The 26,368-nt window shown below is 31.6% G+C and overlaps 3 protein-coding genes across 3 annotated transcripts; all 3 read left to right on the top strand.

Annotated features, from left to right (window-relative positions):
- Nucleotides 1-1,238: 1,238 nt before the first annotated feature.
- LOC132721021 (four-jointed box protein 1-like) lies at nucleotides 1,239-3,356 on the top strand. Its single transcript, XM_060705268.1, has 2 exons — nucleotides 1,239-1,408; nucleotides 2,585-3,356. Exons 1-2 carry the CDS (start codon nucleotides 1,245-1,247, stop codon nucleotides 3,006-3,008), a joined length of 588 nt encoding a protein of 195 aa, XP_060561251.1. The 5' UTR covers nucleotides 1,239-1,244; the 3' UTR covers nucleotides 3,009-3,356.
- A 5,817-nt stretch (nucleotides 3,357-9,173) lies between these two features.
- LOC132721022 (four-jointed box protein 1-like) lies at nucleotides 9,174-12,423 on the top strand. The gene is made up of 4 exons (XM_060705269.1): nucleotides 9,174-9,350; nucleotides 10,579-10,750; nucleotides 11,363-11,539; nucleotides 12,000-12,423. The coding sequence occupies exons 1-4, from the start codon at nucleotides 9,197-9,199 to the stop codon at nucleotides 12,421-12,423; spliced, it is 927 nt and encodes a 308-aa protein (XP_060561252.1). The 5' UTR covers nucleotides 9,174-9,196.
- A 6,086-nt stretch (nucleotides 12,424-18,509) lies between these two features.
- On the top strand, nucleotides 18,510-21,505 carry LOC132721026 (four-jointed box protein 1-like; the record flags this gene model as incomplete). Its single annotated transcript, XM_060705273.1, has 5 exons — nucleotides 18,510-18,801; nucleotides 19,158-19,331; nucleotides 19,813-19,984; nucleotides 20,707-20,880; nucleotides 21,420-21,505. Coding segments are annotated over exons 1-5 (898 nt in total), but the record flags the coding sequence as incomplete, so codon positions are not given.
- Nucleotides 21,506-26,368: the final 4,863 nt, after the last annotated feature.

Raw genomic sequence — 26,368 nt, 5'->3', positions numbered from 1 at the left:
TGTCGTTCAATGAAAGCATGCAGCTAATTCAGAAGTTACGTACTCAGCGTGTTAAAAGCATTCGTAGAGCTAGCCAGAGTGTTTGTGGCAGTGGACGGAATGGTAAAGTACAACTTGCAGACGACATCCAAATGTGTGCACGAAATGAAAAGTATAAACTCTCAGTATACGGTATGATAATTCTGCCATCCAAAAAGATACTACATTAAAAGATCATTTCTGTTTCTTTAACTTTCTATTAATTCTATATATTGAAATTATTAAGTTGTTGTTGACTTTTTTTTACAATTTCGTATCTCAGTCAACATGTTCAAAACGAAAGCTGTAAATAGAGATGACCCAGAGTAATAGTTTTCGTGAAACATTCTAATGTTTTTTGTTGTTGTTTTTGTTTTCTACTCAATATTCAAATTTGATGCTGTTGTAAAAATATTTGTTAACAAATTGAAATGTACGGAAATTTACTAGTAATATACTAATATTTACGTAAACTAAACACTTATTGCTGGAACTATTTTCATGAAGCGGAAGCTTTGACTTTTTACCTATCCCGCTTATTGCGCATGGATAACGTTCCAGAAGTCATCCTAGCAACAGCAAATAGCTCATCAGCAAGATGGAATGATTTGGACATTAGTAAATTGAACTGGAAAGACAATCAAACTTTAGCGTTGATAAAATGGCTCGATAACGCTCGGTAAAACTTGTTTTATTTAGTATCTGAAAGTAATTAGCATTGCCTAAGTTGTAAGTATCCAAGGTCATCCAGCTCATCTAAATTGCCAGGCCTAATTCTTTACTTTTTTGATATTTTAATTTTGATGAAGTATTTTTAGCTGACAATTTCTAATTTAAAAAAAATTGAAACAAAATATATATTACCACTAAATTGAATCGTTATATAAGCGTTTGTAAAATTGCACTTCAATTTAGCCGACTATATATTGCAAGACAATGTCTAGAAATGTTATTTCGACATATCTTGAATATCTTTACAAAGTATAAGGTAACTTGTAATGCTTGACTTTTTTTAAGTTTAATAACAAAAGCCGACCTCAACATTTTTGTATAGAATATATTTCAAATAATTAAATGTATATAGGTAATAAATGCTTATAATGTATGTCTTATATAGTAAACTAACATCAGAGTGAAAAATGAATTCCTTTTTTATTTGCCTGCGGCAAAAATATTTTTTTTCTCAAAGAAATGTATTTTTTTTTCACTGTAGTTTGGAAACTTTTATGCCTCCAGTCATAACAAACGCTTACAAAACAGGAAACCCAGTGACAAGCAATATTATTACACAATATACAAAACCACTTCTAAGTAAACCTCATGCTGTGGCGGAGCTTATACAGTGGGGAACTATCATTGTCTTTGACAATTTAATAGGCCATTATGATAGGTAAATAGTGTTTCAAATAAAAAAGTATATAAATATGTCAATAGAAATTTTGGAAAAATAGCAAGCAAAATGACTGACTTTTGAAATAACATCATCCTATATACAACTAATTTCAATGTTGATAATCTGAATCAATGATTGCAAAATCAAAAATTAAAACAATATATAAATGTTATAATAACAATAATCATCATCAAAATTTAATTAACTAGAATTGTGTCCAAAGGACATGGATACCCCCACTGTGCAAATGTGCTCGTAATCAAGAGCATGCATATATGTATGTAAGATTTATAGGTGGAACTTTTAATTAAAATCTGCCATCCGGTTTAAAAGGAGCTGCGTTCACAAAATTTCCAAATGGTAAATAGTGAAAAAATCAACAAAGGGCCATAATTCTGTTTAATTTGATCGCAGCAAAAATTCCTACCTTTACTTCCGTCTACACATTAAGGTTGTTCATCCCTGGAAGTTTAAGCAAAATCTGCCATCCGTTTTAAGAGGAGTTGCGTTCAAAAAATATGCCATCCGGTTTAAGAGAAGTTGCGTACACAAACTTTCTTCATAGCATATAGTGAAAAAACAACAACAAAGGGCCATAATTCTCTTAAATTTGGTCGCAGCAAAAATTCCTTCCTTTACTACCATCTACACATTAAGATTGTTCATCCCTGGAAGTTTAAGCAAAATCTGCCATCCGTTTTAAGAGGAGTTGCGTTCAAAAGATTTCGGGATGTACGGACGGACCTACGGACGGACAGACGTACGGAGGTACCAATTTTTCAGGTTTATGAGCTATTTCTATTGTTCTTTTCTTTTGTTTCCTTGTGGGCTAACTATTGTTTCCTTATGAGCTAACTATTATTTACGGAATGAAGTCCTTTGTTCTCTTTTGTCCCAGTGCACCGTTAGTTAGCTCATATACCTACAATGTTTGTGCGGACAGACGTACGGACGGACGGACAAGAGCAACGCTATATGCTTTTCACTTTGTGGGGGCATAAAAACCCATCAAATTTCAGTTTTTACATTTTTGTATATAATAACATATTACAACATTATCATTACAATATCTGTAAAATAAAACAATTAAATATATATATGGTGTTGGATAATTGTTATAGTTTAGGATGTGGTGCCATAAATACACAAACGTAAGTTTTGTTTCTATTTCAGACTTGTATTGTACCAATCAATCGGACCACTAGGTAACAGTAGGCGGAGCTTAGAAAGAGGATTATATAACAGCCTGAAATCACCAAACGGCAAACTATGGTTGATTGACAACGAATCTGCTTTCTTTTATCAATCAAAGTATCAAGGCCCAATTTATAAATACACTCAATTACTTAAATTTAATGACCGAATGTTACAGACAGTGTGTATTTTTCAATCATCTCTCGTTGCTGAGCTACGAAGACTTTCCAGACAGCCCTCGGCCTTTCATTACCTATTTGACTTTGCAGGTTCATATGAACCTCTGCTTGCAAATGTAATATTGGATCCTCGCTTTGAGTTGTTTGCTAAGATTTTTAATACTAGGCTCGGTCAAATACTAGAATGGGTTGAACATTGCCAAACTTTATACAATGCAACTTGATTGGATGAGAACAGCAAAAGGAATTAGCCCTAAAATGTCGGTTGGAAGAAGCGCACAGTATTATTGTTGCAATATAGATGTCATTTGATCGATCTACATATCATGAAAATGTATTAAAGGTTAATGTTAGAACATTTACCTGTTACAGTGCTTGCTTTTTTAAGTTGTAACCCATTTTTACGTGCAATGTTAAAAATTAACAATGTTCAAATTAATCGGAAAAGATTGCAACTCGTGTTTAATTCGATAAATGATTGTCTTAAGGCAAATGTGATTATTTAATACGTGATTTAAAACCAAACCATAGTTTTATTGATACACTTTTTGGGTTATAATTGTGAAAATGGATTGCCCTGTGAAAATTGTTTTAATAGTTAATATTTAAATTAAATATTTGTATATGATTTGTATGCATTTTTCTCAAGAAAGTTGCTTGAATTTCCTGCTTCGCTTTTAGGATTTAATGCCATTTTTATCATGCTGCTAGTTTTATAAGGAAAACTATTTTGTCAGCAAAGTAACAAATTAAGGTATGTCGTATTGTTACAGAAGTTTTTATTTCTTTTTAACTCGTTACTAGTACATTTGTACTTTGTTTGGACTTTTATACGGAAGCGTACTGGTGCCAATTGAACATGCTCTATAAAAAAGATTACTCCTACGTAGGACTTTATAACTCCTACGTAGGACTTTATAACTCCTACGTAGGACTTTATAACTCCTACGTAGGACTTTGTAACTCCTACGTAGGAGATATGAAAACCTAATTAGGAGTTTTAAAGTTCTAAGTAGGACTTACAAACTCCTACGTAGGACTTTATAACTCCTTTTCCGTACTTTAAAGATTGTCATATATGAAGCAGAACGGGATTGACGTTTCCTGATCCATGTCAATTATTTCTGTTTTGGCAGTTTCATTGTAAGCATTACGCTCCCTCTGACATAAAAGTAGCCACTGAAACAGGCAGGAATTATCTTAATAAGATAAAACTTATAAGCCTGTAATAGGTTTATTAATGTATATTATAAGAAGAAGTTTCTTACAATTATATATTGGACACGTGTTATCAAAGTCATTAAATAACATATGTCCGTGACCACTTAATCCACTGAATGGCTTGAAGATAGCATTTCTGTAACTTTGTCTTCTTATTTCTCTCTATTTGGGTAATAAATAACAGCTCTATGTAATATAAAGATAAAAATGAAATACATGCATTGTTATTTTTGTGAATATTTTTTAAATTTAATTGAAAAGAAAACAGAAAATCCTGACATCTGATGACATGCATATCATTAGATATCATATAGGTAGCCAGGAACACACTCAAGCTTTCATCAAGTATCAAAAAAAGTCATAGAGGTCAGAATATTAAATATTTTGTTTTATTTTTAGACGGTACTTTAACATGTATTCTAAGGGTAGGACTTTTAAGTACAATACCAATTAAAACTAAGATGTACAAGCAAATATTTATGTGTGAAGGTTACTATTTCTTGAATTCGTAAACTTTAAGTCTGGATGTAAGGGATAGGACATGTTCTATTTTGAAAATCTTGTCGTACAGATTTCTACAGAACTCCCACAATGACAAGTAACAGATTACCAAATTATCTCCTGATAATGGGTGTAATGAATGAAATTCGAGAATAATTAGGGCAAAAAGGTAAACATAGTAGAAAGATGGGGTAAAATGATGTTGAAAAACTATCCTGGAGACCCAACATTGTGGTATGTTCGAATCCCAAATTGTTCCGAAAATGTTTATGTCACGCTATTGAACTGTTCTCTAATCAGGGGAGGTACTTTCTAGGCGGCCGGATAGCTCAGTCAGTAGAACCGTATTACGGTATTCCGAGGGTCCAAAGTTTGAGTCTCGGTCAGGCTGCACATTAAAAATATTTTTTTTTAACAATTTAAAAAAATGGAGTCGTTTGTCGTTTCAATCATTACTGATGGAGAAAAAATATTTAGTGAGTAAAGTATGTAAGGGGTCAATTGGGAGGGAACCCTTAGATGATTCCTACAATGCAGAATTATGGTCTGAATGCAAGTGTTGTATTGCTTCGAAAATTGTACATCTTATCTCTAATTAGTGTTGTACAACTAAATCCTACCGTCTGTTGAGGCCTTAACTTATCAAATCTGCCGGCCTAGCACAATAAAGAGAGTATGATTATTATTTGAAATACAGAGGTCGCTGGTTAAATTCTGTGGCGAGTCGAAGTTTCTCCGAGACAAATGATCTCTGTCAAATGTCTGTCATTGCTGATCCATAAATCATAAGGGTCATTTGCAAAATTAATAATAACTGGTTTGTTATTAAGGAAAGCCGGTAAAGTCAGCTGACCACCGAGATGTGATAAAATATGTGCTAAAATTGGCGTACAAAACATTCCAACTAATAATCAAGCCCACTCTGACGTACACTTGTAAAACTGTGACGCTCCTCGTAGGCGTGTTTTTAATCAGCTGCTAATGCATAACCATCTTTATTGTTCAAGATGACACGTTAAGAAATCTTTAAACCGTTACTAAAGTTAAATATGTTACATCAGCAAGCAATAAAAGTTATCAATCTAATACACCAGGTCTGTAACATATGACTGGATTTTCTTTTTATATTTCGCTTTTTCATTGGATTTATTCTAAGAGGAAAGATGAAACAAAGGTGTGGCGACTGACAGAACGTGAGGATGTTGCGTTTATGACATTGAAAAGGAAGACCAACAGTAATGATTTGGAGGTTGAAGCGGCTGTTTATACCGTCCTTTTGCCTCATTGTCTTTTCTTTTACTACATCTGAAAGAAAGACCAATTTTGAACGACATTCGTTATTTACATTTAAATCGTCTGGTGAAGAACTGCACAAATATAAACGAGCACCGCTCAGTGTTTCTGCAGAACTTGAAACTCCTAAACATGAAAACAGAGATCAAGATTTAATAAAAGACGGGATATTTTGGTCTGACTATGCAGAATCGTTCGTGCCAAAAGGTAAGAAAGTTTTGTTATTTACAAGACGTACAAATTCCCTCAGCTGATTAAAAAAGGTAAAAAGTTAATGAAATTCTCGGGGAAAATATCGCGATTTAAGTTTAAAAGTACTTAATTGTTCTTTAATAAAATATTGCTAAGGAAGGAGCATTGCAACAGGAAGGCAGAGTGAGGACTGTTTATTTGCATAATTTAGTACAATAATATGTTTTATAAATCCAATAAACACCTGGTAAGTCAGTATTTCGCCACTTAAAAAAATAAGAAAATAAAAAATAATAAAAGTATGGCGGTTGCGTCCTAGCCCCGGCTAACGCAGAATTCGACATCTAAACATGATAAAGGTGACGTTTTGAATTAAGAAAAATAAAATAATAATTAAAATAATTTTATTCAAATTATGGCGGTTGCGTCCACGCTGCCTAGCACCGGCTTACGCAGAATTCGACATTTAAACATGATAAAGGTGACATTTTGAATTAAAAACTTGGGTGTTGCAGGCTTGGTTTGAGTCGTCTTTTCATAGTTAGCTAGACCTAAAGTTGACCTGACGTCCTAGGACATAGGATACATTTGTAATTGACATTTTGTAGTGGAAATTATACATTGATTTTTTTAATTGGATATGCAATAAAAGTTCCCATTTATTTAATGCAATTTTGTTAATCCGCATTTAATTGAAAACTTAAAAATAAATACCGTAATTCTGCTTCTGATTGTTTGAGATTGTATATGAAGATTGAAAATAACATTAACATAGCGATATTGGTTTGCCTTTACTAAAACCCCGAAACTTTTCAAATCATATTTCTAAAATGTAAGATCATTTTTAATTGATATGTGAAACCTGGCCGAATGGCATCAGGAGCAAGCTGTTGTTTCATTGAGCAAGAAACTTTACATTCATTGCATAGTACAGGTTAGTCCAAGGAACGGATTCGAGAGTGTTTCAATAAGTTTACAGCCTCTAACACAATCGAACTAAAATAAATTCGTATAAAATAAACGTTGTATTCGTTAATTGAAATGTCCTTTTTTCTTATTTCCATAAATTTTAATACTTGTTTAATTTCAAATCATTTAAAGAAAAAAAGCAACATGGCACATAGTAAAAAGGTCATATTTGTAACATTCTGCCCATTAAACTTTTAACCTTAAGTGACATACATTGTAATTTAACGATTAAAGCCACGTTACGCTTCAGAAATCATTATTTAGATTGTTTCTGCTACAGAAAGGGAAAACGTTTGTTTTAAAAGATGTTATTTAAGTTTGAAGAATTGATTGCTTATCACCTGAGGTTGACTGATGAGTAATTCTTGTAACTTGTAATAGGACATAAAAAAAGATAAGCTTTTGCAAAATAAAAAATAGCGATTATAAGGCTTGATGGGCATTTAAATCATGTTATAATATTTAACATTGTTAAATCTGTCACAAAGACCCATAGATTTTTTCTGTCGCAAGATTAAGAGATATTGACTGCAAAACGAATTTAGACATAATAGGAATCTCTGTTAAATATGTTTCAGTCATTCGTGTGTAAAATAACAAAATGACCCTTTGCTATCTTTTTCAACTATTTAAAGTTACATTTAATAAAATTCATAAAAACAGAAATAGCGACATTTCATTAATAAATTGGGTTTCATATCGACTCCAGATCTTATTTTGGTGTCCAGACAACCAAAATGAGTTTTATAAGCATAAAAATGGACAACCTCATTGTGGCGAATTCGGAAGTTCAATATCTGTTTGCATGGGAAACTCCGCCTTCAGATCATCCGTACATCAATATTAAATCAACAAACATGACTATAAGTAGCAGTTCTAATTTAACGGTATATTTCCGCATTGTAACGGATGTTTTCATACAAATTCAATCTGTTTTTATGAGATGATTACATTTTACTGAACCTCGGGCCTAATGCACCGTGAAGTTAAACGGTTAAAATGTGTTTGCACAAGAAAATGTCACATTTGAGCTGCTATTACACTGTGACGTAGCGCATACACAAGCTGATTATAATCTTCATTTGCATGTTAAAATTCGTATACGAACTTTAGTGTTACCGTGGGGTTTTCCGTTTAAAATCCTAATTTATGAACAATATTTGATGATATTTACAACAATACTGTTAAACAGGTTAATGATACTGTAAAATGCTTGATTTTAAGGTCGACGGCAAAATATTTTTACATATTTATTGAATGTAACTTTAAGCATAAATCGGTACATGCATAACGAGACACTTTTTTCATTTGACGTCTCATACAATGCCATAGACACACTTAGATCAATTAAAGATACACTTCTCGAGTAACTTTCAGTGTTAAATATGCATATATTTTTTTCTCGGAAGTATACTTGTTCACAATATTCGGATGTATAGATGGTCAGTCAGAAAGCACAATTGTAAACCTGATTTTAAATTGATAAAAATATCGTTGCTTTGACCGGGAATAGGAGCTTTAAGCGGAATATTTAACAAATGCATTAGTCAGGAATCTAAGATTTCAAAAACGTCGTTGCATTGCAATTAGTAAATAAGCCGACTTTAAGCGTTTGTTCAGATAATTAAACTGTTGCTAGTCAAAGTTAAAGCGTTGTGTTTAAATATGTTTTTGTTGCTGCATTAGTCAGGCGCTTAACTTTAACTTTGTGTGTAATAACAAAAATGTCGCTGCACTGTACAAAACCACACTTTACTGCGGGATATTAAATTAAAATGAGTTTTTTCAAAGCTTCTTGAATCTGATGGCATATTTAACAATTGTACTTGAACTGATAAACAAAAAGATCGAAGGTGCATGAACCGATGGTAAAAAGAACAAAGTGCTTGAACTGATAAAAGAAATAACTCATGTGTTTGGATTGATGGAAAAGGGAACAGTAATGGCAAATTGAACGAAGGATGATGGATCGGAGGTACATGAACTTAACGCTAATGGAACGATTTTACCAGATTGAAAAAATAAAACCCGACTGTACATTTACTGATGACAAATAGATCGCAAATTGCAAGTTGTATAGATTAATGGCAAAAAGATATCATGAATTTAATTAATACGGAATTAATTCAGATAAATTAGACTAAGATAATATTGTTCATATTTTTAAAACTTTGTTCATAAAATCTGATATTTAATACTCTTTCTGTAATTTCAAGGAATACCACACAGCGATAGTATGGAATTAGTTAAGAAGTTTCGACATCAACAAGTAAAGAATATTACAAATGCAAGACAGTCTGTATGTGGCAGCGGAAAGAATGGCATTGTTGAACTTGAAGACGGTACTTCTATGTGTGCCAGATACGAAAAGAACCAATATCTTATATTTGGTAATTCAAGATACACAATAGACTACCCAAAAATAGAAGAAATCATTAATTTTGCTCTGAAAGAATGATTTAATACCTTCAATAATATTGCAATTTCTACTGAATACAATTTATTTTGCTCAATAAAAATATATATGTTTTCATAATGATGCCAAATATTCAGTCTTATATTTGTTAGAAAGTTAAAGATATGCATGTATTATGTTTAAATTTTATATTTGAAAATTCTGATTATTTATATACAGTTTCTTTTTTTAACTTATTTGAGTACACACATAGAAGATATGTTTTAAACACTACACACTATAGGCAAACTCAGTATGAATACATAGTGTAATTAAGAAATACCACAATTAAACTGACTTGTTAAGTGTATAAGAAATGCAGCTTTCCAAACCTAGTTTGTGCATTCTCTTATTCATATTAGACATATTCAGTAAGAATTTCCTACATTTTAATAATTTTTTGCAATAAAAGTATAAAGATGAATAAAAACATAAAGATGAGCATTGCAGTATAAGAATCTTACACTGGCTGCCGTACAGACTGTAATATCTAGCTCGAGGGTAGCTGTTTACGGCGGTAACGAGGCTCTGTCGAATTCCCGCTAAAAGGTTGCTCGTATTCCTGTCTGTACCGACAGCCAGTGTTTGATTTTTCTTCTTGCATATTACATGTCAATTATTTTCGGAACAGAAATTTAGAAAACTGATATTCTCATTACGCACTTTTTTCTTATAGTAGCATATGAACTTACAACTTCATTTATAAATGTAAAATGACGTCTTCCTAAGAACGCAATTCATTCATAATTCATTCATAATGCGGCAATGACGTCAATTAAAGCACGTGACTTGTCTTACATGGGGAGTATAAGACAGGTTTTTCTAGCACCGGTGTAAACGGAAGACAATCCTGTCTGACATGTAAGAAATCTATATCTTTGACACAGAATCCTTGAAGCAAAACAATCAGATCGGGTTTATTCTATTACCTTATGACTTGAATATGAATATTTCAAGTTTGCAGGGAAGGAATTCATATTTCGTTCAAGATTAAATCGTGATAGCTGTCACAAGAACTTAAAAAGAAATACGAATTCATGTTTCAATATGTTGCTTTGCAAAATATAAATGAGTATTATTTTTTTCTAACAAATAGTTTAATTAATCTTTATAATCATGAAACGAGGTTCACATGTTAAGAAATTATCTTTTCTTTTACATAGCGGAAGCATTGGCGTTTTACCTGTCCCGCTTGTTGGGCATGGACAACGTACCAGAGATAGTTCTTTCAAAAACTGATGAATCCTCGGATCAGTGGAAAGGTTCGGACTTTCAAAAACTAAATTGGAAAGAAAATGTTGAAGTTGCCCTTATCAAATGGCTCCAAAACGCAAGGTAGAACTTAAAACAGGATAATTGTTTTACTCGGACTCCCAAAAAATCTCTATCCCATTGTTAGGCTTAAACCAGACAGTAAAACTTTAAACGTTTTGAAAAATTGAAAAAAGCACTAAAACCAACATTTGGATATATTATTACATTATTTTATGATATTGTGACGATTTATTAGGATTAAAACATAGTTCACCTCCGAGTCGACGGGATGTTTACAAAAAAAAACCCAAAAACACAAAACAAGCCGATTGGGAGCATTTTGCAGGTCCACCATGACGTAGTATCCTCACATTATATATGATGTGTCTATGATTTGGTTATTAGATAAAAGTTCAATTTTTCGATCTATATTCTATTATGTCATTTTTAGTGAATCTCATATTAGTGTACCGTAAAATAGACGTTTCTTTATGTACATTGATTACATTTTCGTTAATGAATATTTTCTACATGCAATTCTTTAACATTTCGATTGTTTATTTTTTTGTTTTTCTTAAGGCTTTCAAATTCATACTCTGATAGTTTATATTCTAGAAATCTAAATTGTTTAATCATGATATAATCTCGAACGAAATATGAATTCCTTATATATATTCATGTTTTTCTTTACAGTTCTGAAACATTTATGCCAATGGCCATACAAAATGCTTACAGAACAGGAAAGCCGGTAAACAGTGACGTCATTCATTATACAGCACCACTATATAGCACTCACAGTACTGCAACGGCCGAGCTCATGCAATGGGGAACCATGATAATTTTCGACAATTTGATTGGTCACTATGATAGGTATTTTTGAAATCATTTCAAATCAATGCAAAAACAATTCTATTACAATTAAAACATAAAAGAATTCTTAAAAATGGTAGATTTCTCGAGCGTATTGAACACAAAGTTTAAAGTTAACAAAAAAATGCAGACTTAGTTTGATTGAATCTGTTCTTACATCCCTTAGATTCGCGATTATCAGTACACAATAAAGTATTGGATTAATGATCCCGAACGAAGTGAAGTTCGGGGCATATTTACAGCTGCAACACAACACTGATGCCTGTTGTGAGTATAAAAATTTTAAAGTAATCCCCCAAATAAAAGAAACATAATTATTTATACAACAGGTATATATTATTAAATGATAGTAGCGTGCTTTGATTTGCATCATGGTGTGTTCCATAAGAAAAGTATATACTTGGAAAAAAGAAATATTGATGTAATTACTCTGAAAGTGATATTTCATTTTAAATAACAGGTTAATACTTTATCAACCAGTTGGAAAACGTAAAATTAGTAGGCGAAGTATTACTAGTGGTTTATACAACAGCTTAAAGTCGCCAAATGGGAAAATATGGCTTATTGACAATGAATCTGCATTCTTCTATCAAAACAAATACAGAGACCCTGCTTACAATTACATCCAATTACTCAACTTTCATGATAAAATGCTGAAAACTATGTGTATATTTCAATCATCTCTTGTGGTGGAATTAAGAAAACTTTCAAACCTCCCTTCGCCTTTTCACCATCTTTGGATGTATGCCAGTACATTTGAGCCATTATTTGTTACTTTCAAGAAAGACTATCGGTTCAATGAATTCGCTAGATTTTTTAATAAACGCCTTGATGACATCATTGACTGGATAGATCATTGTAAAGCTTTGAGCTTTGAAAAATGAAGGCAAGCAGAAATGGAGACAGGAATTTCAGTATTTGACAGTTTAACTTTCACTCAAAATTGTAAAATATCCTGAACAAATTATCTGACTTCTTTCATCATGTTTATCATTGTAAAGTCAGAAGAGACATCATTGATGATGATGGTCAATATCAGATGACTAACAGAAAAGAGCTTGACATGGATCATGTTGAATTTCAACTATTAACTGTTAGCCCGCGTGCGTGCGTCCGTTCCAAAATGTTGTGTCACGTGTTGCTTTAAAAGTCCTTAAGCTAGAGTCAACAAACTTGACAGTAATGTTGATCAGCATATGACGTTGTGCACCTGGTGTTGGATTGATTCAGTTTTGAGATAAGGACTTATTGTCCTTGATTTAGTAAACACTGCAATTTTCAGCTCTAAAAGTATTTGACCTCGAGTCATGTAACTTCACAGAAATGCAAGCATGTGTAGTTTTGAACCTGATGTTTTGCTTGCATATTTATTTAGTATTTATAAATTGCCCATAACTTAGTAAAACCATTCAAAAATGTTGGGTCACATGTACCTCAAAAAATGCTTGAGCTAGAGTCAACAAATGTACAGGAATGTTTATCAGCATGTAAAGTTGTGATTTCGCGTTCGGTTTTTTGTTTCAGTACATTAATTGCCTGTTACTTTGTTAAAAATGCAATTTTCAACTTGTGCCGAGTCTTACTTAAATGTTTTTGACCTTAAGTCAATAAAACATTTCATAAATGTTTGTCAGCATGTGTAGTTATGCATCCGTGTAGGACGATTGTTCATAGGGGGTTTACGTGTCATGAAACAAATTTATAATATAACATGATATAAACAGTGTTACAGAATTTAATATTTCTTTTATTGTGATTCATTTGTACAAATAGAATTGTAAATTATGAAGCACGCCCGTTTTAGGAGTTAGAACAGACTGAGTGGCGACTGTGAGTAGATAATTAGCGGCACAAACCTGCACAGTTATGTTTTCAGAATTATGTTTTGTGTAAATGACTCCTGCAGAACAATACTGTGTGTATGTGAATGTAAGAGCTAAGATATGTTATCAGTATGTTTAATTAGCAATAGTTCATAATAACTATATAACATTAAATAAAATTCACAAATAAAAGTTAATGTTATGAAAAATATTGTTTCTTTTTTTCCAAATCTGTAGACAGATTGAATAATACGAATGACTTTGTATTCACAGTATTATATGCTCATGTTTTTTTGTGACAATGTTTAAATAAGAGCATTTAAAAAAAATTCCCGATGCATGAATATTAAGTAACAGAAAGAGCTTCGGAACACGAGGGTTTGTGATTTGTACGAGGGGACATAGCCCACTAGTATAACTCAGATTGCCAAGCGATTGATGTTCTCATTGGCACAAATAAAATAAAAAAACACTTTCCCTGTCGTCAGAATATGCAACCTCAGAGTAAATGAACCAATGTAAGAGCAAATGCCTTGCAACTTCAAATGAAGAAGCAACAGTTCTTGCCAAAACGTTCTGTAACTCCTTTAGCTTTCCTTAGTTCTAACTTACTCGTATATTAACATAAAATATGTTATCCTTATAAAAACGAACCTGTGCTATGACCACATGTTACAGGAACGCTAAAATATAACATAAAAAATAACATATATTAGCATGATTATAAAATGATTGCATTGCAATGTCAACAATGAACCAAATAAATAACATAATATACAATATTTCTTAACAAACTGGTATACAACATGTACATAATATGAAATATCATTTGGCTTAAGCAGCATGTCAAGTCAGCTGCCTGCTTTAAACAAATATAGATAGAGCCGTCTGAGAAGAGAAAACCTAGCTTTCATGACCTCGACAAATATATATTGTAGAGGAGCATATCTAATTGTTGGCGACGCCGGTGAGCGGCGTCGTCTCTTATGGAATGCTTTTTATTTTGGCCTATGGAAGGAGCTGTTATTATTTGCAGTTAATGTCATGTTGTGTTAATTAGTTTTATTTCGATTCGTAAAAATCAAGTAAACAAATATGTTGTTATATTTGTATTTAATAACTTTATGTAAACAGCATGTGCATTGTGATATTATTTTCACGAAATTGCAGGCTCGGTTTAACAGCTTGTCCCTTAGCTTTATTGACAATACTAAAACCCGGATTTCGAATATCGTTGTGGTCTACATTGATGCCGTATTCGTTTTCATTCATTTACATATTTTCAAAAATATTTTTCCTACAAGAAGAACGTTCACCTGCAAATGAGTATTGGGATTGGTAATAGAACTGTTGTAAACGATTATCCTATTGATTTTATCCATATTACATTTATCTATTGCACAGAATGATTGTTTTTTCAAAGTGTACCAGTATCCGGATGTTGAAAGCTATCCGAATTTATGCAATCACTGCTGTCACATGGTCATCTAACTTTTTATGAATACTTTACCATTACTTTGCATGGCTTAATAAAACTGAGCCTGCAACATTTTATAATTTTGCTGTTTAGGGCGTTCTTTTGGGTTTCAGGTTTTCTCTATTTTCTTTTTTAAGGGGAAGTAATTCAGGATTACTAAAATATTTGGTCTTTTCTGTCTATCTTAGGTATAACTTACTTTTTTTGTTGTATAAAATTTACCAGTTGTAAGCTCATCAAAAGCATAGAGGCCCTGAGGAGTGAAAATTGATAGATTTTTTTACTGGCTTTATATACCATAGACTGGATTTTTCTAGTCTGTTCAGTTAGTACATACTTACAGTTATTTTTGTTACAGGAATCTTCTAATCACTACGTGAAACTAATTATTATTTTATATTTGTTTGTATATAAATTGTAAACAAAATCATAAAATGAAAGGTACATGTAGAAAATAAAGCTATGCATATAGGTGCTCATGTCCATATATTAAAGCAGAGAAAGGATAACATCCTGAAGTTATCAATTTTAAACACTTGATATATATGCAGTTAATTATATAGTAAAGTCTAATGGAAGATTAAAAGAGGGACAGTATTTGTTACTGTAAGAGATATGCATTTAATGTTTAGACACTCATACAACTCAATTTTTATTATATGATATAGACTATTTGATATTTTTTTTACTTTTAGCAATAGGATGTTACATTTATTTTTAATGAAAACTGGGAATTATTAATGTAATGTGCATACATTTGTATCTAAGTATATGGATATGATGAGACTTACAATATTTCTGTATCTAAAGAGTTACAGTTATGATGGATGAGACTTGCATTTAAATTTATGAATGATAATACATGTATTGATAAGTCTACAGGTTATAGGTGTTTCTACCCAGTGTTAGCTGGCTAATAATAGTATCTATAATAGAGTTTATACATTATAGTTTTCTTTTTAAATTCCATCCATTACTAACAATGTTATTGTTAATGTTAGGATTTCATATTTATTTAATAGAAACTGGGAATTATTAATGTTATGTGCATACAACATGTATATCTTAGTATATGGATATGATATGACATAAAATAGTTCTGTATTTAAAGAGTTACAGTTATGACATTATTACTAAAGGGAGAAGACTTTCATTTAAAGTTATAAATGATAATACAAGTATTGATTGAAAATGCCCTTAAACTTGGATCAAGCAATATAATTAATAAAGTCTCACAAAATCATATTCTTAATTGTTATTCTAATTTTTTTCTAACATGTGCATAGTTTGAAAAGGACAGTTCTGTCTTATCAATGTGGAAAGGAGGGACACCGGTCTCTACCTTCAGGTCTCCAGAGTCGGCCGGACAACAGACTTTTCATAGAGTAGATTGTTACTCGCACTAAAGTGGGTGATTCATGCCACATGAAAACCAACAAAGTACAAAAAGTGACCGGGCGCCAAATGAAAACATGAAAATACAATCTTCCACAACATAGTTCGTTTGTTGTATTTTTATGTTTTCGCCCGGTGCCCCCTGATGAAATATACAAATCAGCCTTCATAAAATGTCTTATCATAGAAAAAAGGTTAGTTGTTTTACCTGTACAAAAAATTAGATATTGTACATGTATTAGTACAGTTATGTTCACTTTCAAATTGACAGGTTATAAATAATGGCACAACCAAATACTGTCGTAGCCCTTTTTTAGTAAAATTAATTATACAATATATAAATTGTTATTTTGATTAAGACATGGGTATATAAGTTTTTTCTTATTTGTTTTATTTAGAATTAATCTACCTGTTAATTAAAAAATCTAAAAGTATCTGTCAGGGTTTAGAACTGTTCACTATTTAAGGGAGAAAATGTGTAAGCGGCCAGATAGCTCAAATGCTACAGCCACGGTACATTATTCTGTGGGTCACAGGTTTCAATCCTGGTCAAGCTGAAAGTTTTTCTCATCCTGTGCTTGCATATAACCCTGAGTTTACTAGTAATTCACTATGCTCTGTAAACATCAGAAATTCAAGGACACAAATCATTATAGTGGGAAAATATGTTGTGGCTTAGAACTGTTCATTATTAAAGAGAAAATGTGTAGCCAGCCGGATAGCTCAATTGGTCTTCTGACAGTCATGGGTTCGAGTCATGGTCAGCAGTTTCAGTCAGGGTTTTTCAACTGACACATGTTTGGTTCATTTAACAGATTGTATTAAATTTGAAATGGACAAAGACCGTATTGTATGTATGATACTTTTAGATCTATAAAAGGCATTTGATAAGTTGATCATATTATACTGCACATGAAGAAGTTCTTCTTCGTCTTCTTCATGAAACTTCAAGCATCTGCCAAAAGTAATGACATTCGTACATGGTTCAAGTCTTATCTCTGATGGACAGCAGCTGGTGGATGTGGCTGGTACTCATTCTTCTACTGCTCCGAGTACCTAAGGTGCCCCCCCCCTAAGGTTCATTTTAGGTCCACTTTTATGTCTAATATATGCCAATGACATTGTCTGCAACCTTAAGCAATAAGCTTTTTTTATATGCTGATGGCTCAGGTATCCTTGTATCTTGTAAAATAAATCTAAGAAATTCTCTCTTATGGCACGAGTCTTATAAGTGATTGGTTAATTGACTATAAATTGTCTTTGTATCTTGACAAGACAGAGTCTATTATTTTTGGTTTAAGTTTCAACTTAAACTTGGCCTAGCCTCCAGGTCACATGTAATGGTACCGCTATAAAGTACAAATATTTTGTTAAGTATTTAGGCAAATGTTTTTGGCGTCGCCTTTGATGCTTTGCATCAATGCTTTTCTTGTACATTTCTTGGGTTATTCATCCAGTCTAAATATCAGTATATTCCTATGTCGGCTATAAAGAAATCCCATACATGATGCCGTAAATGGTACTGCTTTGTACAAAAGTTCAAAGCATGAAATTCAAACAGGTTTTAATTTGTTCTGTATACAGACGCGACAATATGTAGGTTCTTACAGTTACAATGGTTTTGATTAAAAACAAAACCTCACACAAAGATAATTTTATATCGATTGTGGAATATTTAAGCTGTGACATTGGTGATTTTTATCTAATGTTATGGTTATTACCTGAGGGCGAATTTTTCTTGACATGCTTTATTTTACGTCAGCAACATTATTGTCTGTGTTGAAAAGTTTTAACAAGAAGTAAAAGACATGAAATCATGGACTTTTATTCCACATCAAATATTATATTGAAATTCAAAAGATTGGAAATTCAACATGACAATTTGCGGTCTCTTTTGAAACAAAAATTCATATCTAAATGTATTTGAAAAACGCATGAAATGCACAACTGCTCTATACAGGTGTCAACTGAATCATTTCTATAACTCTACGATAATATCAGATTGAGATCACAAGAAATAACTTCCAAAATCTTTTCCTTAGAACAGTGGTAATATATTGAAGATGAAATCTTTTGAACTATTTTGAAAACTTTGCTAATTCATGTGAACAAATTGATGACAAAATGTTTGTTGAAAAAAACTTGTTACGAACTTTTTATACCTAACAATTATATTTCGATTTAACGTATTTCACAGCAATTAAAAATCCAATACACACTTTAATGTCACGTTGAAATCACCGTTTCGCAATGAGATTTCACAGAAATATACGCTATGGGGAACCGAACTTGGATTTTACAAATCATGTTTTTTTCGGTCGTTCCGTACTCGGTATTGATTTCTTTACGAAACTCAGACGTCTTGGCAATTACAGAAAGGAGTCTAATTAACATTGAAAAAGAGGATCTCAACGGAATTGCCAAAACTAATGATAATAAAATAACATCGGCAAAAATTACTGATAACAATAAAACTATCGTGGTTAAAGATATCGAAAGAAAAAGTATAACTTTAATAAAGAATGGAATCTTCTGGTCGGATTACGCAGAATCGTGTGTGCCGAAAGGTAAAAGTAATTTTGAAATAATGTTTTTTTAAAAATTAATAACTAGTGTCATTTAAATTAGTCATAAGTAATTATAAACATGTTGTTTTTATAGCGAACTTGGATATAGCGTATACTCGGATATGAGGAACATTATAACAATGTTTCACTGTATAAGAAATACAATAATTTTTTTATGCTTGTAAAAATTATTTTTTGTTGAGTTGAAATCGATTTGCCATTGTTTCTAAGTGTCAAACTTTGGTACAATGTCGGGACAAATTTTGCAAGCTTTTAGTAACCTCTTACATTGTATTTCATCACAAACATATATATCATTTACAATTTCGAAGCACAAAATACTTTTATAATTTTAGGATCATCGAAAAATGATAGTTTTATGCTAATTAAAAAGTTGAGGTCACAGAAAATTAACACATTGAAAGAGGGAACTACTTACATGTGTGGAACTTCAAAGGGTGGCATTGTGACATTGCAAGATGGTACAATAATGTGTGCTAAATATAAGAGAAAACAACGATCGGTTTATGGTAAATACTCATCTAATAATCGTTACAAATCGATAAACCATATTTAGGTTGCTTTTACAAAATATTTTAATATATAAATATCTTATAATTGTTGCATGTATAAATATAATTTCAATATTGTAGGAAAATAATTTGTTTTTGATATAGCTTTAAAAGACTTCGTTATTCTAATAATAATATTGCAATAAATTGTTCATTTTCAATGTTATTAACATGAAATAATATACGAAGAGGCAACAGTTTATCTGGAAAGTCGAAATGTAACCTTTTCAGTCATTGCTACTTAAAATACAACAAATTAAAAAAAAGAACAAAATATTAAATTTTAATACTGTAACATTATTAAAACGACTTGGACATACCTTTGTCTAGGCAAACAAAATACTAGTATACCGTTCCCTAAAGATTTGGTGCTTGAGATAAGAAAGGCAATACTCAAAATCGTCAGTTTGCTCATTTGTACAATCTTCTACAATTAAAGCTGAAGTTCTGTCATACTATCTATCGCGGCTTCTTAATATGGATAACATTCCGGAGGTATTTCTTGCACGAATTGATCCATCCTCACCACGTTGGAAAGATGTTGACCCTAGAAAATTGTCATGGGACGAGGACGAAATAATTGCTTTGGTGACATGGCAGAAGAATTGCAAGTAATTTGGTTTTTACTATTCAAAGTATGATTGAATGTTGTCAAACATTTCGTGCGACTTATATGTTTGTTTGATGTAAACTTATCCTGTTTTCAGATGTCATCTCAAAGCTCGATTGTTTGTTCTGCAATATAAATCTTACTATAGAAGCACACCTCGGTTAAACATTTACTTTGATAATTGTTGCCTAGACTAAACAGTGTGACCCAAAAGTATAGTGAAAACGTATTTATATATTGTTTAATGAATTGTAAGAGAACGTTTAGAAGGTATAAGTGTCATAAAAGTATTTCTGTTGGTACATTGTCTTAAAGATGAGTTGTTTGAAATGTTTAAGTTGTTAATTTTTATTTCCATGTCGGCCCTTTATTTCATGTAAGGAAGCTATCCAGCTAGCTTACGGAACATCGGTGGTTCTACTAAGGTACCTGTTTGTTTCTGAAATAACGCACGAAGGAGCATCTGACGAGATATTTCTTAACCAGTAAAGCTGGAAAGTCCTATGACCTTTACTGTGTGGTGAGACGTAAACCCCCCACCCGAAAAAATGTCTCCTCAAAAAAGTATAATAAATGTCAAACAGATATATGCCTTTATCAACTTTATTTTGATTTCATCCCCTGCCAAACAATTTCGACTTTCTCGTAGAATCTTGAACAAGTTGACTACATATTTCATTCTCTTTTTCATGTTTTCATACAATGCAAATCATTTTATTGCAGACTCAAAACACTCATGCCAGCAACTATACGAGAAGCTTACTTTAGACAAGAAACAATTACAAGCAAGTTAATAAACAGCTCATGGACACTTCAAAACAATCCTGGCATGCTATCTGAACTTATACAATGGGGAACGATACTTATATTTGATGATTTAATTGGCCATTTTGACAGGTAAAAATAATATTGTCTTCATAACTTTTCGTTTTTTAGTTCCTGAAAAACACATCTATTGCGCTAGTTGTGTAATTTAATATGTCCTTTAAAACTTGTAATTATTACTATCGTAAAGATTTTTAACAGGGATGCAAACAAGTCAAATATTTAGGTGTGTGTCCTTGTTGCAAGGAAAAGGGGTAAACAATATCTAAATACTTTAATTAACATACGTAAATGATGACCATCATCAACTATCATTCTGGGTATAGATAACTTTATATATTTATTGGTAACTAAAAAAAATCGATGTCTAGACACGAAACAAACAAATAAATAAAAGCAGGCTGACAACACATATCAATCCTCTTTCAAATGATTAATATATAAAGTTGTTTAAAATATCTTTTGACAGAGTTTAAAATCAGGCGATTAAATTTATTCATTCATTGTCCAAACAGAAATTGCAATTACCTTTTCGTAAAGTGTTTTCAGACTTAAGACCGATTTGGTATATGTTTTATCGCAGTTGACATTAAGAGAAATATCTTTTTCAGATTGGTAAGAATGCAACCCTATGGTGATGAGAATAGATATGATGTCCATGCAGACAGCTTGCACAATAGTGTAAAATCTTCAAATGGTAAGATATGGCTGATTGACCATGAATCCGCATTTTTCTACCGCTACAAATACTTTGACTCAACGTATAACTACATTCGAATAGTTCCATTCTACGACAAAATGCTCAAAACAATGTGTATATTTCAATCTTCATTCGTAGACGGACTGAAGAAGATTTCAGAGCACTCCTCAGCATTTGAATTTCTTTGGGAATTTACATTATCACATGAACCATTAATGCGAACCATATCAAAAGAATTAAGGTCCAAAATGTATGCTACTATATTTGATTATCGACTAAATCAAATCATGGAGTGGATTCAACACTGCAAAGCTATAAGCATCAAAGAAAAGCGGTAATACTTTCTCCTGGTGTCGGTATAGACATTTTTATCAGTACATGAAATGTGCTTTTCGTAAATGTACGAAACATGCTTTCAATCATTAAAGGTTAGAGATTGGCTCATGATTTGAAAATATTAATTAAGAGAACATACAAATACTTTCTTCATATTGGATAAACGACATCACTGTAGTATGTCTTGCTTTCCTATACACTTCATTATGTACGATGTCACGTACAGCCCTATCATACCGAGTCTGAAATTTTTATGTAATTTTGTTGTGATTAATGATTCCTAGGGATCACTTTTTCTCCAGATTATTATACATTACACATAGCAGATGTCAAGTGCCGTTTGGCAGCTGTTAAATGTTGCCCCGTACTTCACTTCGGTGTTGTTATATTTGTTCTGGTCCTTAGGGATCATTGATTCCAGCACTTTTAAGTATTGAAAATTGAATGCCGCTTAAGCCGGTGCTGGGGAGCGTGATGGATGTTGCACTGTTTCGTCATTTCTCATGTACGAACTCAATTAAACCGAGTCTGCAATTTGCATGTAATTTTGTTGTGATTGATACTTCCGATGGATCACTCTTTCTTCAGATATTGTTTTATTACAATGATTTATGCACCTTTCTAGCACTGTACCTTTCTAGCGAGTATATATATTTTAACTTGTACCTTTCTTGTTAAAACAGGAAGTAATTTCGTTTAGCTCCTGTGTTCCTTATTGTTTTTTGATAACAAGTACAAATGACCTCGCGTTATTATGTTATAAATTGTCTTTAAAACAGTTCACACGTCATTCATCTTTAAGAAAGTCATTGACACTTTCTTTGAAAAAATATTGAAAAATTAAAATAACTATAAAATGTATATGCGTAGGCTTTTATTGACCTCAGCTTAGAAGCCATATCATTATTCTGAAGTTGTTAAATCTGTCACATAACCTTTTTATCACCATTTCAATCCATTTAGTATTGAATGTATCTTAAGGCGGTGCTAGGGGGCGTCACAGATGTTGTATTTTTCATAATATCATAAACAGACCTTTACACAATTTATATACTTCATTGGCCAGTTCACATATATTGTGCCTATTCCATCGTTTATATCATATTCTGATGTGTATTTATCATCATGAATTTGTTTTATGTAGAAATTTTTTGTTTATAAAAAGAACGGCTTAAAATTTGATTTGTGAACAGTTGAAACTTTAAATCATTACATACTGAATTACGCATTGAGTAACATATTGTAGCAAATATATGTATATGTAGAATACAATTTGTTCCAGAAAAGGTTGTTTGAGTAATATCAAGTAAGATTACACAACTTGTTAGGCGTTATAAATGTTCACATTGTTTTGTGTGTGTGTGTGTATGTGTGTGTGTGTGTGTGTGTACGCACGCGCGTGTGTATGCGCATGCGCGTGTGCGTGTTAAAAGTTAAGAAAAATGCAATGCATGCTAAGAAATGTTTTGAAATTATATAATCTTTTTATTGTCATGTTTTTAAAGAAGCCTCATTTTACAAATTTAGCATTTTATCTAAAAGATTATTGTAGAGTCATTATTTTGTCAGTATTTTTGTTGTATGAATAGGTGTATAAAGACACTGCTTATAGTTTTGCAGTTTTAGTAGTTGCCTTAACGACATGGTTTACTTCCCTTGTCTTTACATTTTATATCAAAGGCCTAGAATTCAATATTTGAGATTGGTATAAATTTCGCACTTTTTATATGTCGCTATTATATTTAGTTTTGTTTAGGACGAATTTGAAGTGCTTTATGTGACATTTATTGCCGGACTACTCTAATGTTCATTTTTAACGAAAAAAAACAAAAACAAAAAACAAAAAATAACAAACAAAACAAAACAAACAAACGTAATGTGTATGATTTCTCTGTAACGATACGGATAAATTGTGTTTTTAAAGATAGCATGTTTACTATAACCTCAACAGCTTATAGCTTAATAAAAAAGATAAAATGTCGATTGTTCTCATTTTTCCCGTCTATCCGCATATTTTTCTATAAAAATCAAATTGGAAATGTTATGCTCGAGGCCAAATTTCACCATCTGTATAACCATCCTGAAAAATACCGTAACGGATTTTAGATTTTTTTATAATATGTTCCATTTGACCCATCTTTTGCCTAACGCAGATTGCGCATGCGCGAGAAAATACTTCACCTGGTCAATTTTTATAGCAACAGACCGTGTCGTAAAAAGATCTGTATATGTTCCGATTCAATCATTAAAATAAAAAACGCCAGTATACAATTTAAAGCGAGGTTATTTTGTATTGTTGAGTGCAATACCTAATTTTGTTGCACGAGTACACAGTTGTCAAAATTATATGGGACAAATATCCATTTCACATGGACTTTTTGGACACTGGTAATGGAAACGAGACTAAATTGATTCAATATTGATAAATATTAGAACATCACGTGGTTCAAACGCTGACAATTCGTTGGTTTAAGGTGAAAAATAAGTAGTTTTATTAATGTCGTCTGAAACGAATAAAACAGTGTTAACAGATCAAACAAACTTTTCATAAAAGTGTACATGTAGTTAGATAATATGAACATCTTATCAGCAGCAATGAGGTTGAATCTTAATCACATTTTGCTTTTTCTTTTAAATTACTTTAAAGTTAACATACAAATTGCCATCTTTCAAGCGCTTTACAAGTACACAAATTGTTTAACAATGACTGAAAAACGTGATAGTTTAGTCTTAAACGTATATAAATACAATGTACGACTTTTTCTACGCGTCAGATAGACATATTACACATTAAAATAACGCTTTTAAATACATTAACACTTTATATTTGTCAATCATAATTGTACACTTCATGATGATCTATAAAAATGTCAAACGTTTTAAATTTATCGGTGGCCAAATAGTCTTCCGCTTTATAATCTGTACCGTGTATTAATGCCTGAAAAATACCATGTTCTCTTTGTAAAGGTATACATTTTATGCTTAAAACATTGTAAAATGTTTTAAGTTTGAATAAACTTATATTTATATCGTATATTTGTGCTGCAGTTGATTATAACATTAATTAACATTAATCATTTTCTTATATAGAAAAAAACAACAACAAAATAATAAAAATAAAATAAGCAAACATGATACAGTGTTTAACATACAACTATAAAAAACAGCTTATACATTACACAGAAAGAAATTAAATAACATTTGATTGATCACCATGAAATTTATGTAATTTCTCATCTTTATGAAACAGTTATTGTTTTAAGTAAAAAGAGATAAACGCACTGTTAAGGGTTAAAATAAACTAAGGTAAAATTATTTGTTTACAAAACTGGTAAACTGGTATATATTTTTAATATAATACAATTAAGTTACGGTGTATGACAAAGATGAACTTTTCTTCTGATTTATTTTAACCAAAATAATTAAATGAGGCGGCATTTAAAAAACAAAAAAAAGGATATAATAATCAAGAGAAAACAGGCTAAAGTTATGATATAAGAATGAAATGGTTTACAAGATAATAAAAAAACTTAATAAAAGAGATCACAAAATCAGACAGAACTAATGTCTTATTTTATTATTATTATCATTTTTGTGTGTGTATTTTGCAATCAAGAATATTAAAATTTAGATTTTAACATAATGCCATCAATTGCACAATCACATTTTCTTTCATTATCGCATTTTATTTTGTAAAGAAAATATTATGCAACTTTATATTTTCATAACTTCTGAATAAAAATCAATCATGTTTTTATAATGATATTATCGATTAAGCACTATTCATCGTTTACATGCCTTCATTCCACTCTTACAAAGAGAGTTGGATGACCAAAATGCGAATCGATCATTTTCAAATCGGAAGTCTCCTCGTAAAATGGGATTCGTTCTAACGCAATATTATATAAATCAAAACAAGTGTAAAAGTGCCTTTGAAATTTTTTTTAAAAAGGTTTCTTTATATGTTTCGTTAAATAAAACATTGAAAGGAGATGTTAAACAAAAGTTATATACTATCCCCGACATAAAAACGTCATTTTAAGCGAAAGTTAAGTTATTGCCTGTGTGGAAGGTTTGTACATGGACGTAAATAAATAACTTTCAAACTTAATTAACATGAACAGAGATGATTCATTTTGATAGATGATAGATGACAAAACAGATGGGGGACAATGTCCAAATAGCGAACAAACTTTGTTGTGTTTACAATGTCGGTTTATTTTCTGTAACACTGAGTTGATTATGAACATTGTTGTTTTGGTTAAGTGATCTACATACGGAGGTCTATTAATTAATTCTAATTGTGAAAGTTTATGAACGATCTGTTCATTGTAAGAAATGTAGTTACCTATTAAAACGCGTCGTTAAGCACATTAAATTTGTAAGACCTCTACGTAATTTGTTAAACGTTGAAAAGGCGAAATAACGATAAATAATGTTATGTATTATTGTCACAGTGTAGTTTAAAATGAACAGTGCCCATTGTCTTCTGTTGCTGACAAATGCGTTTTTGTGGATGTTACC

Source organism: Ruditapes philippinarum, unplaced genomic scaffold (genome assembly GCF_026571515.1).
Source record: "Ruditapes philippinarum isolate M1 unplaced genomic scaffold, ASM2657151v2 ctg9130_1_1_1_1, whole genome shotgun sequence".
Classification (NCBI taxonomy): domain Eukaryota; kingdom Metazoa; phylum Mollusca; class Bivalvia; order Venerida; family Veneridae; genus Ruditapes; species Ruditapes philippinarum.
This window is presented reverse-complemented; position numbering and strand designations above follow the sequence as displayed.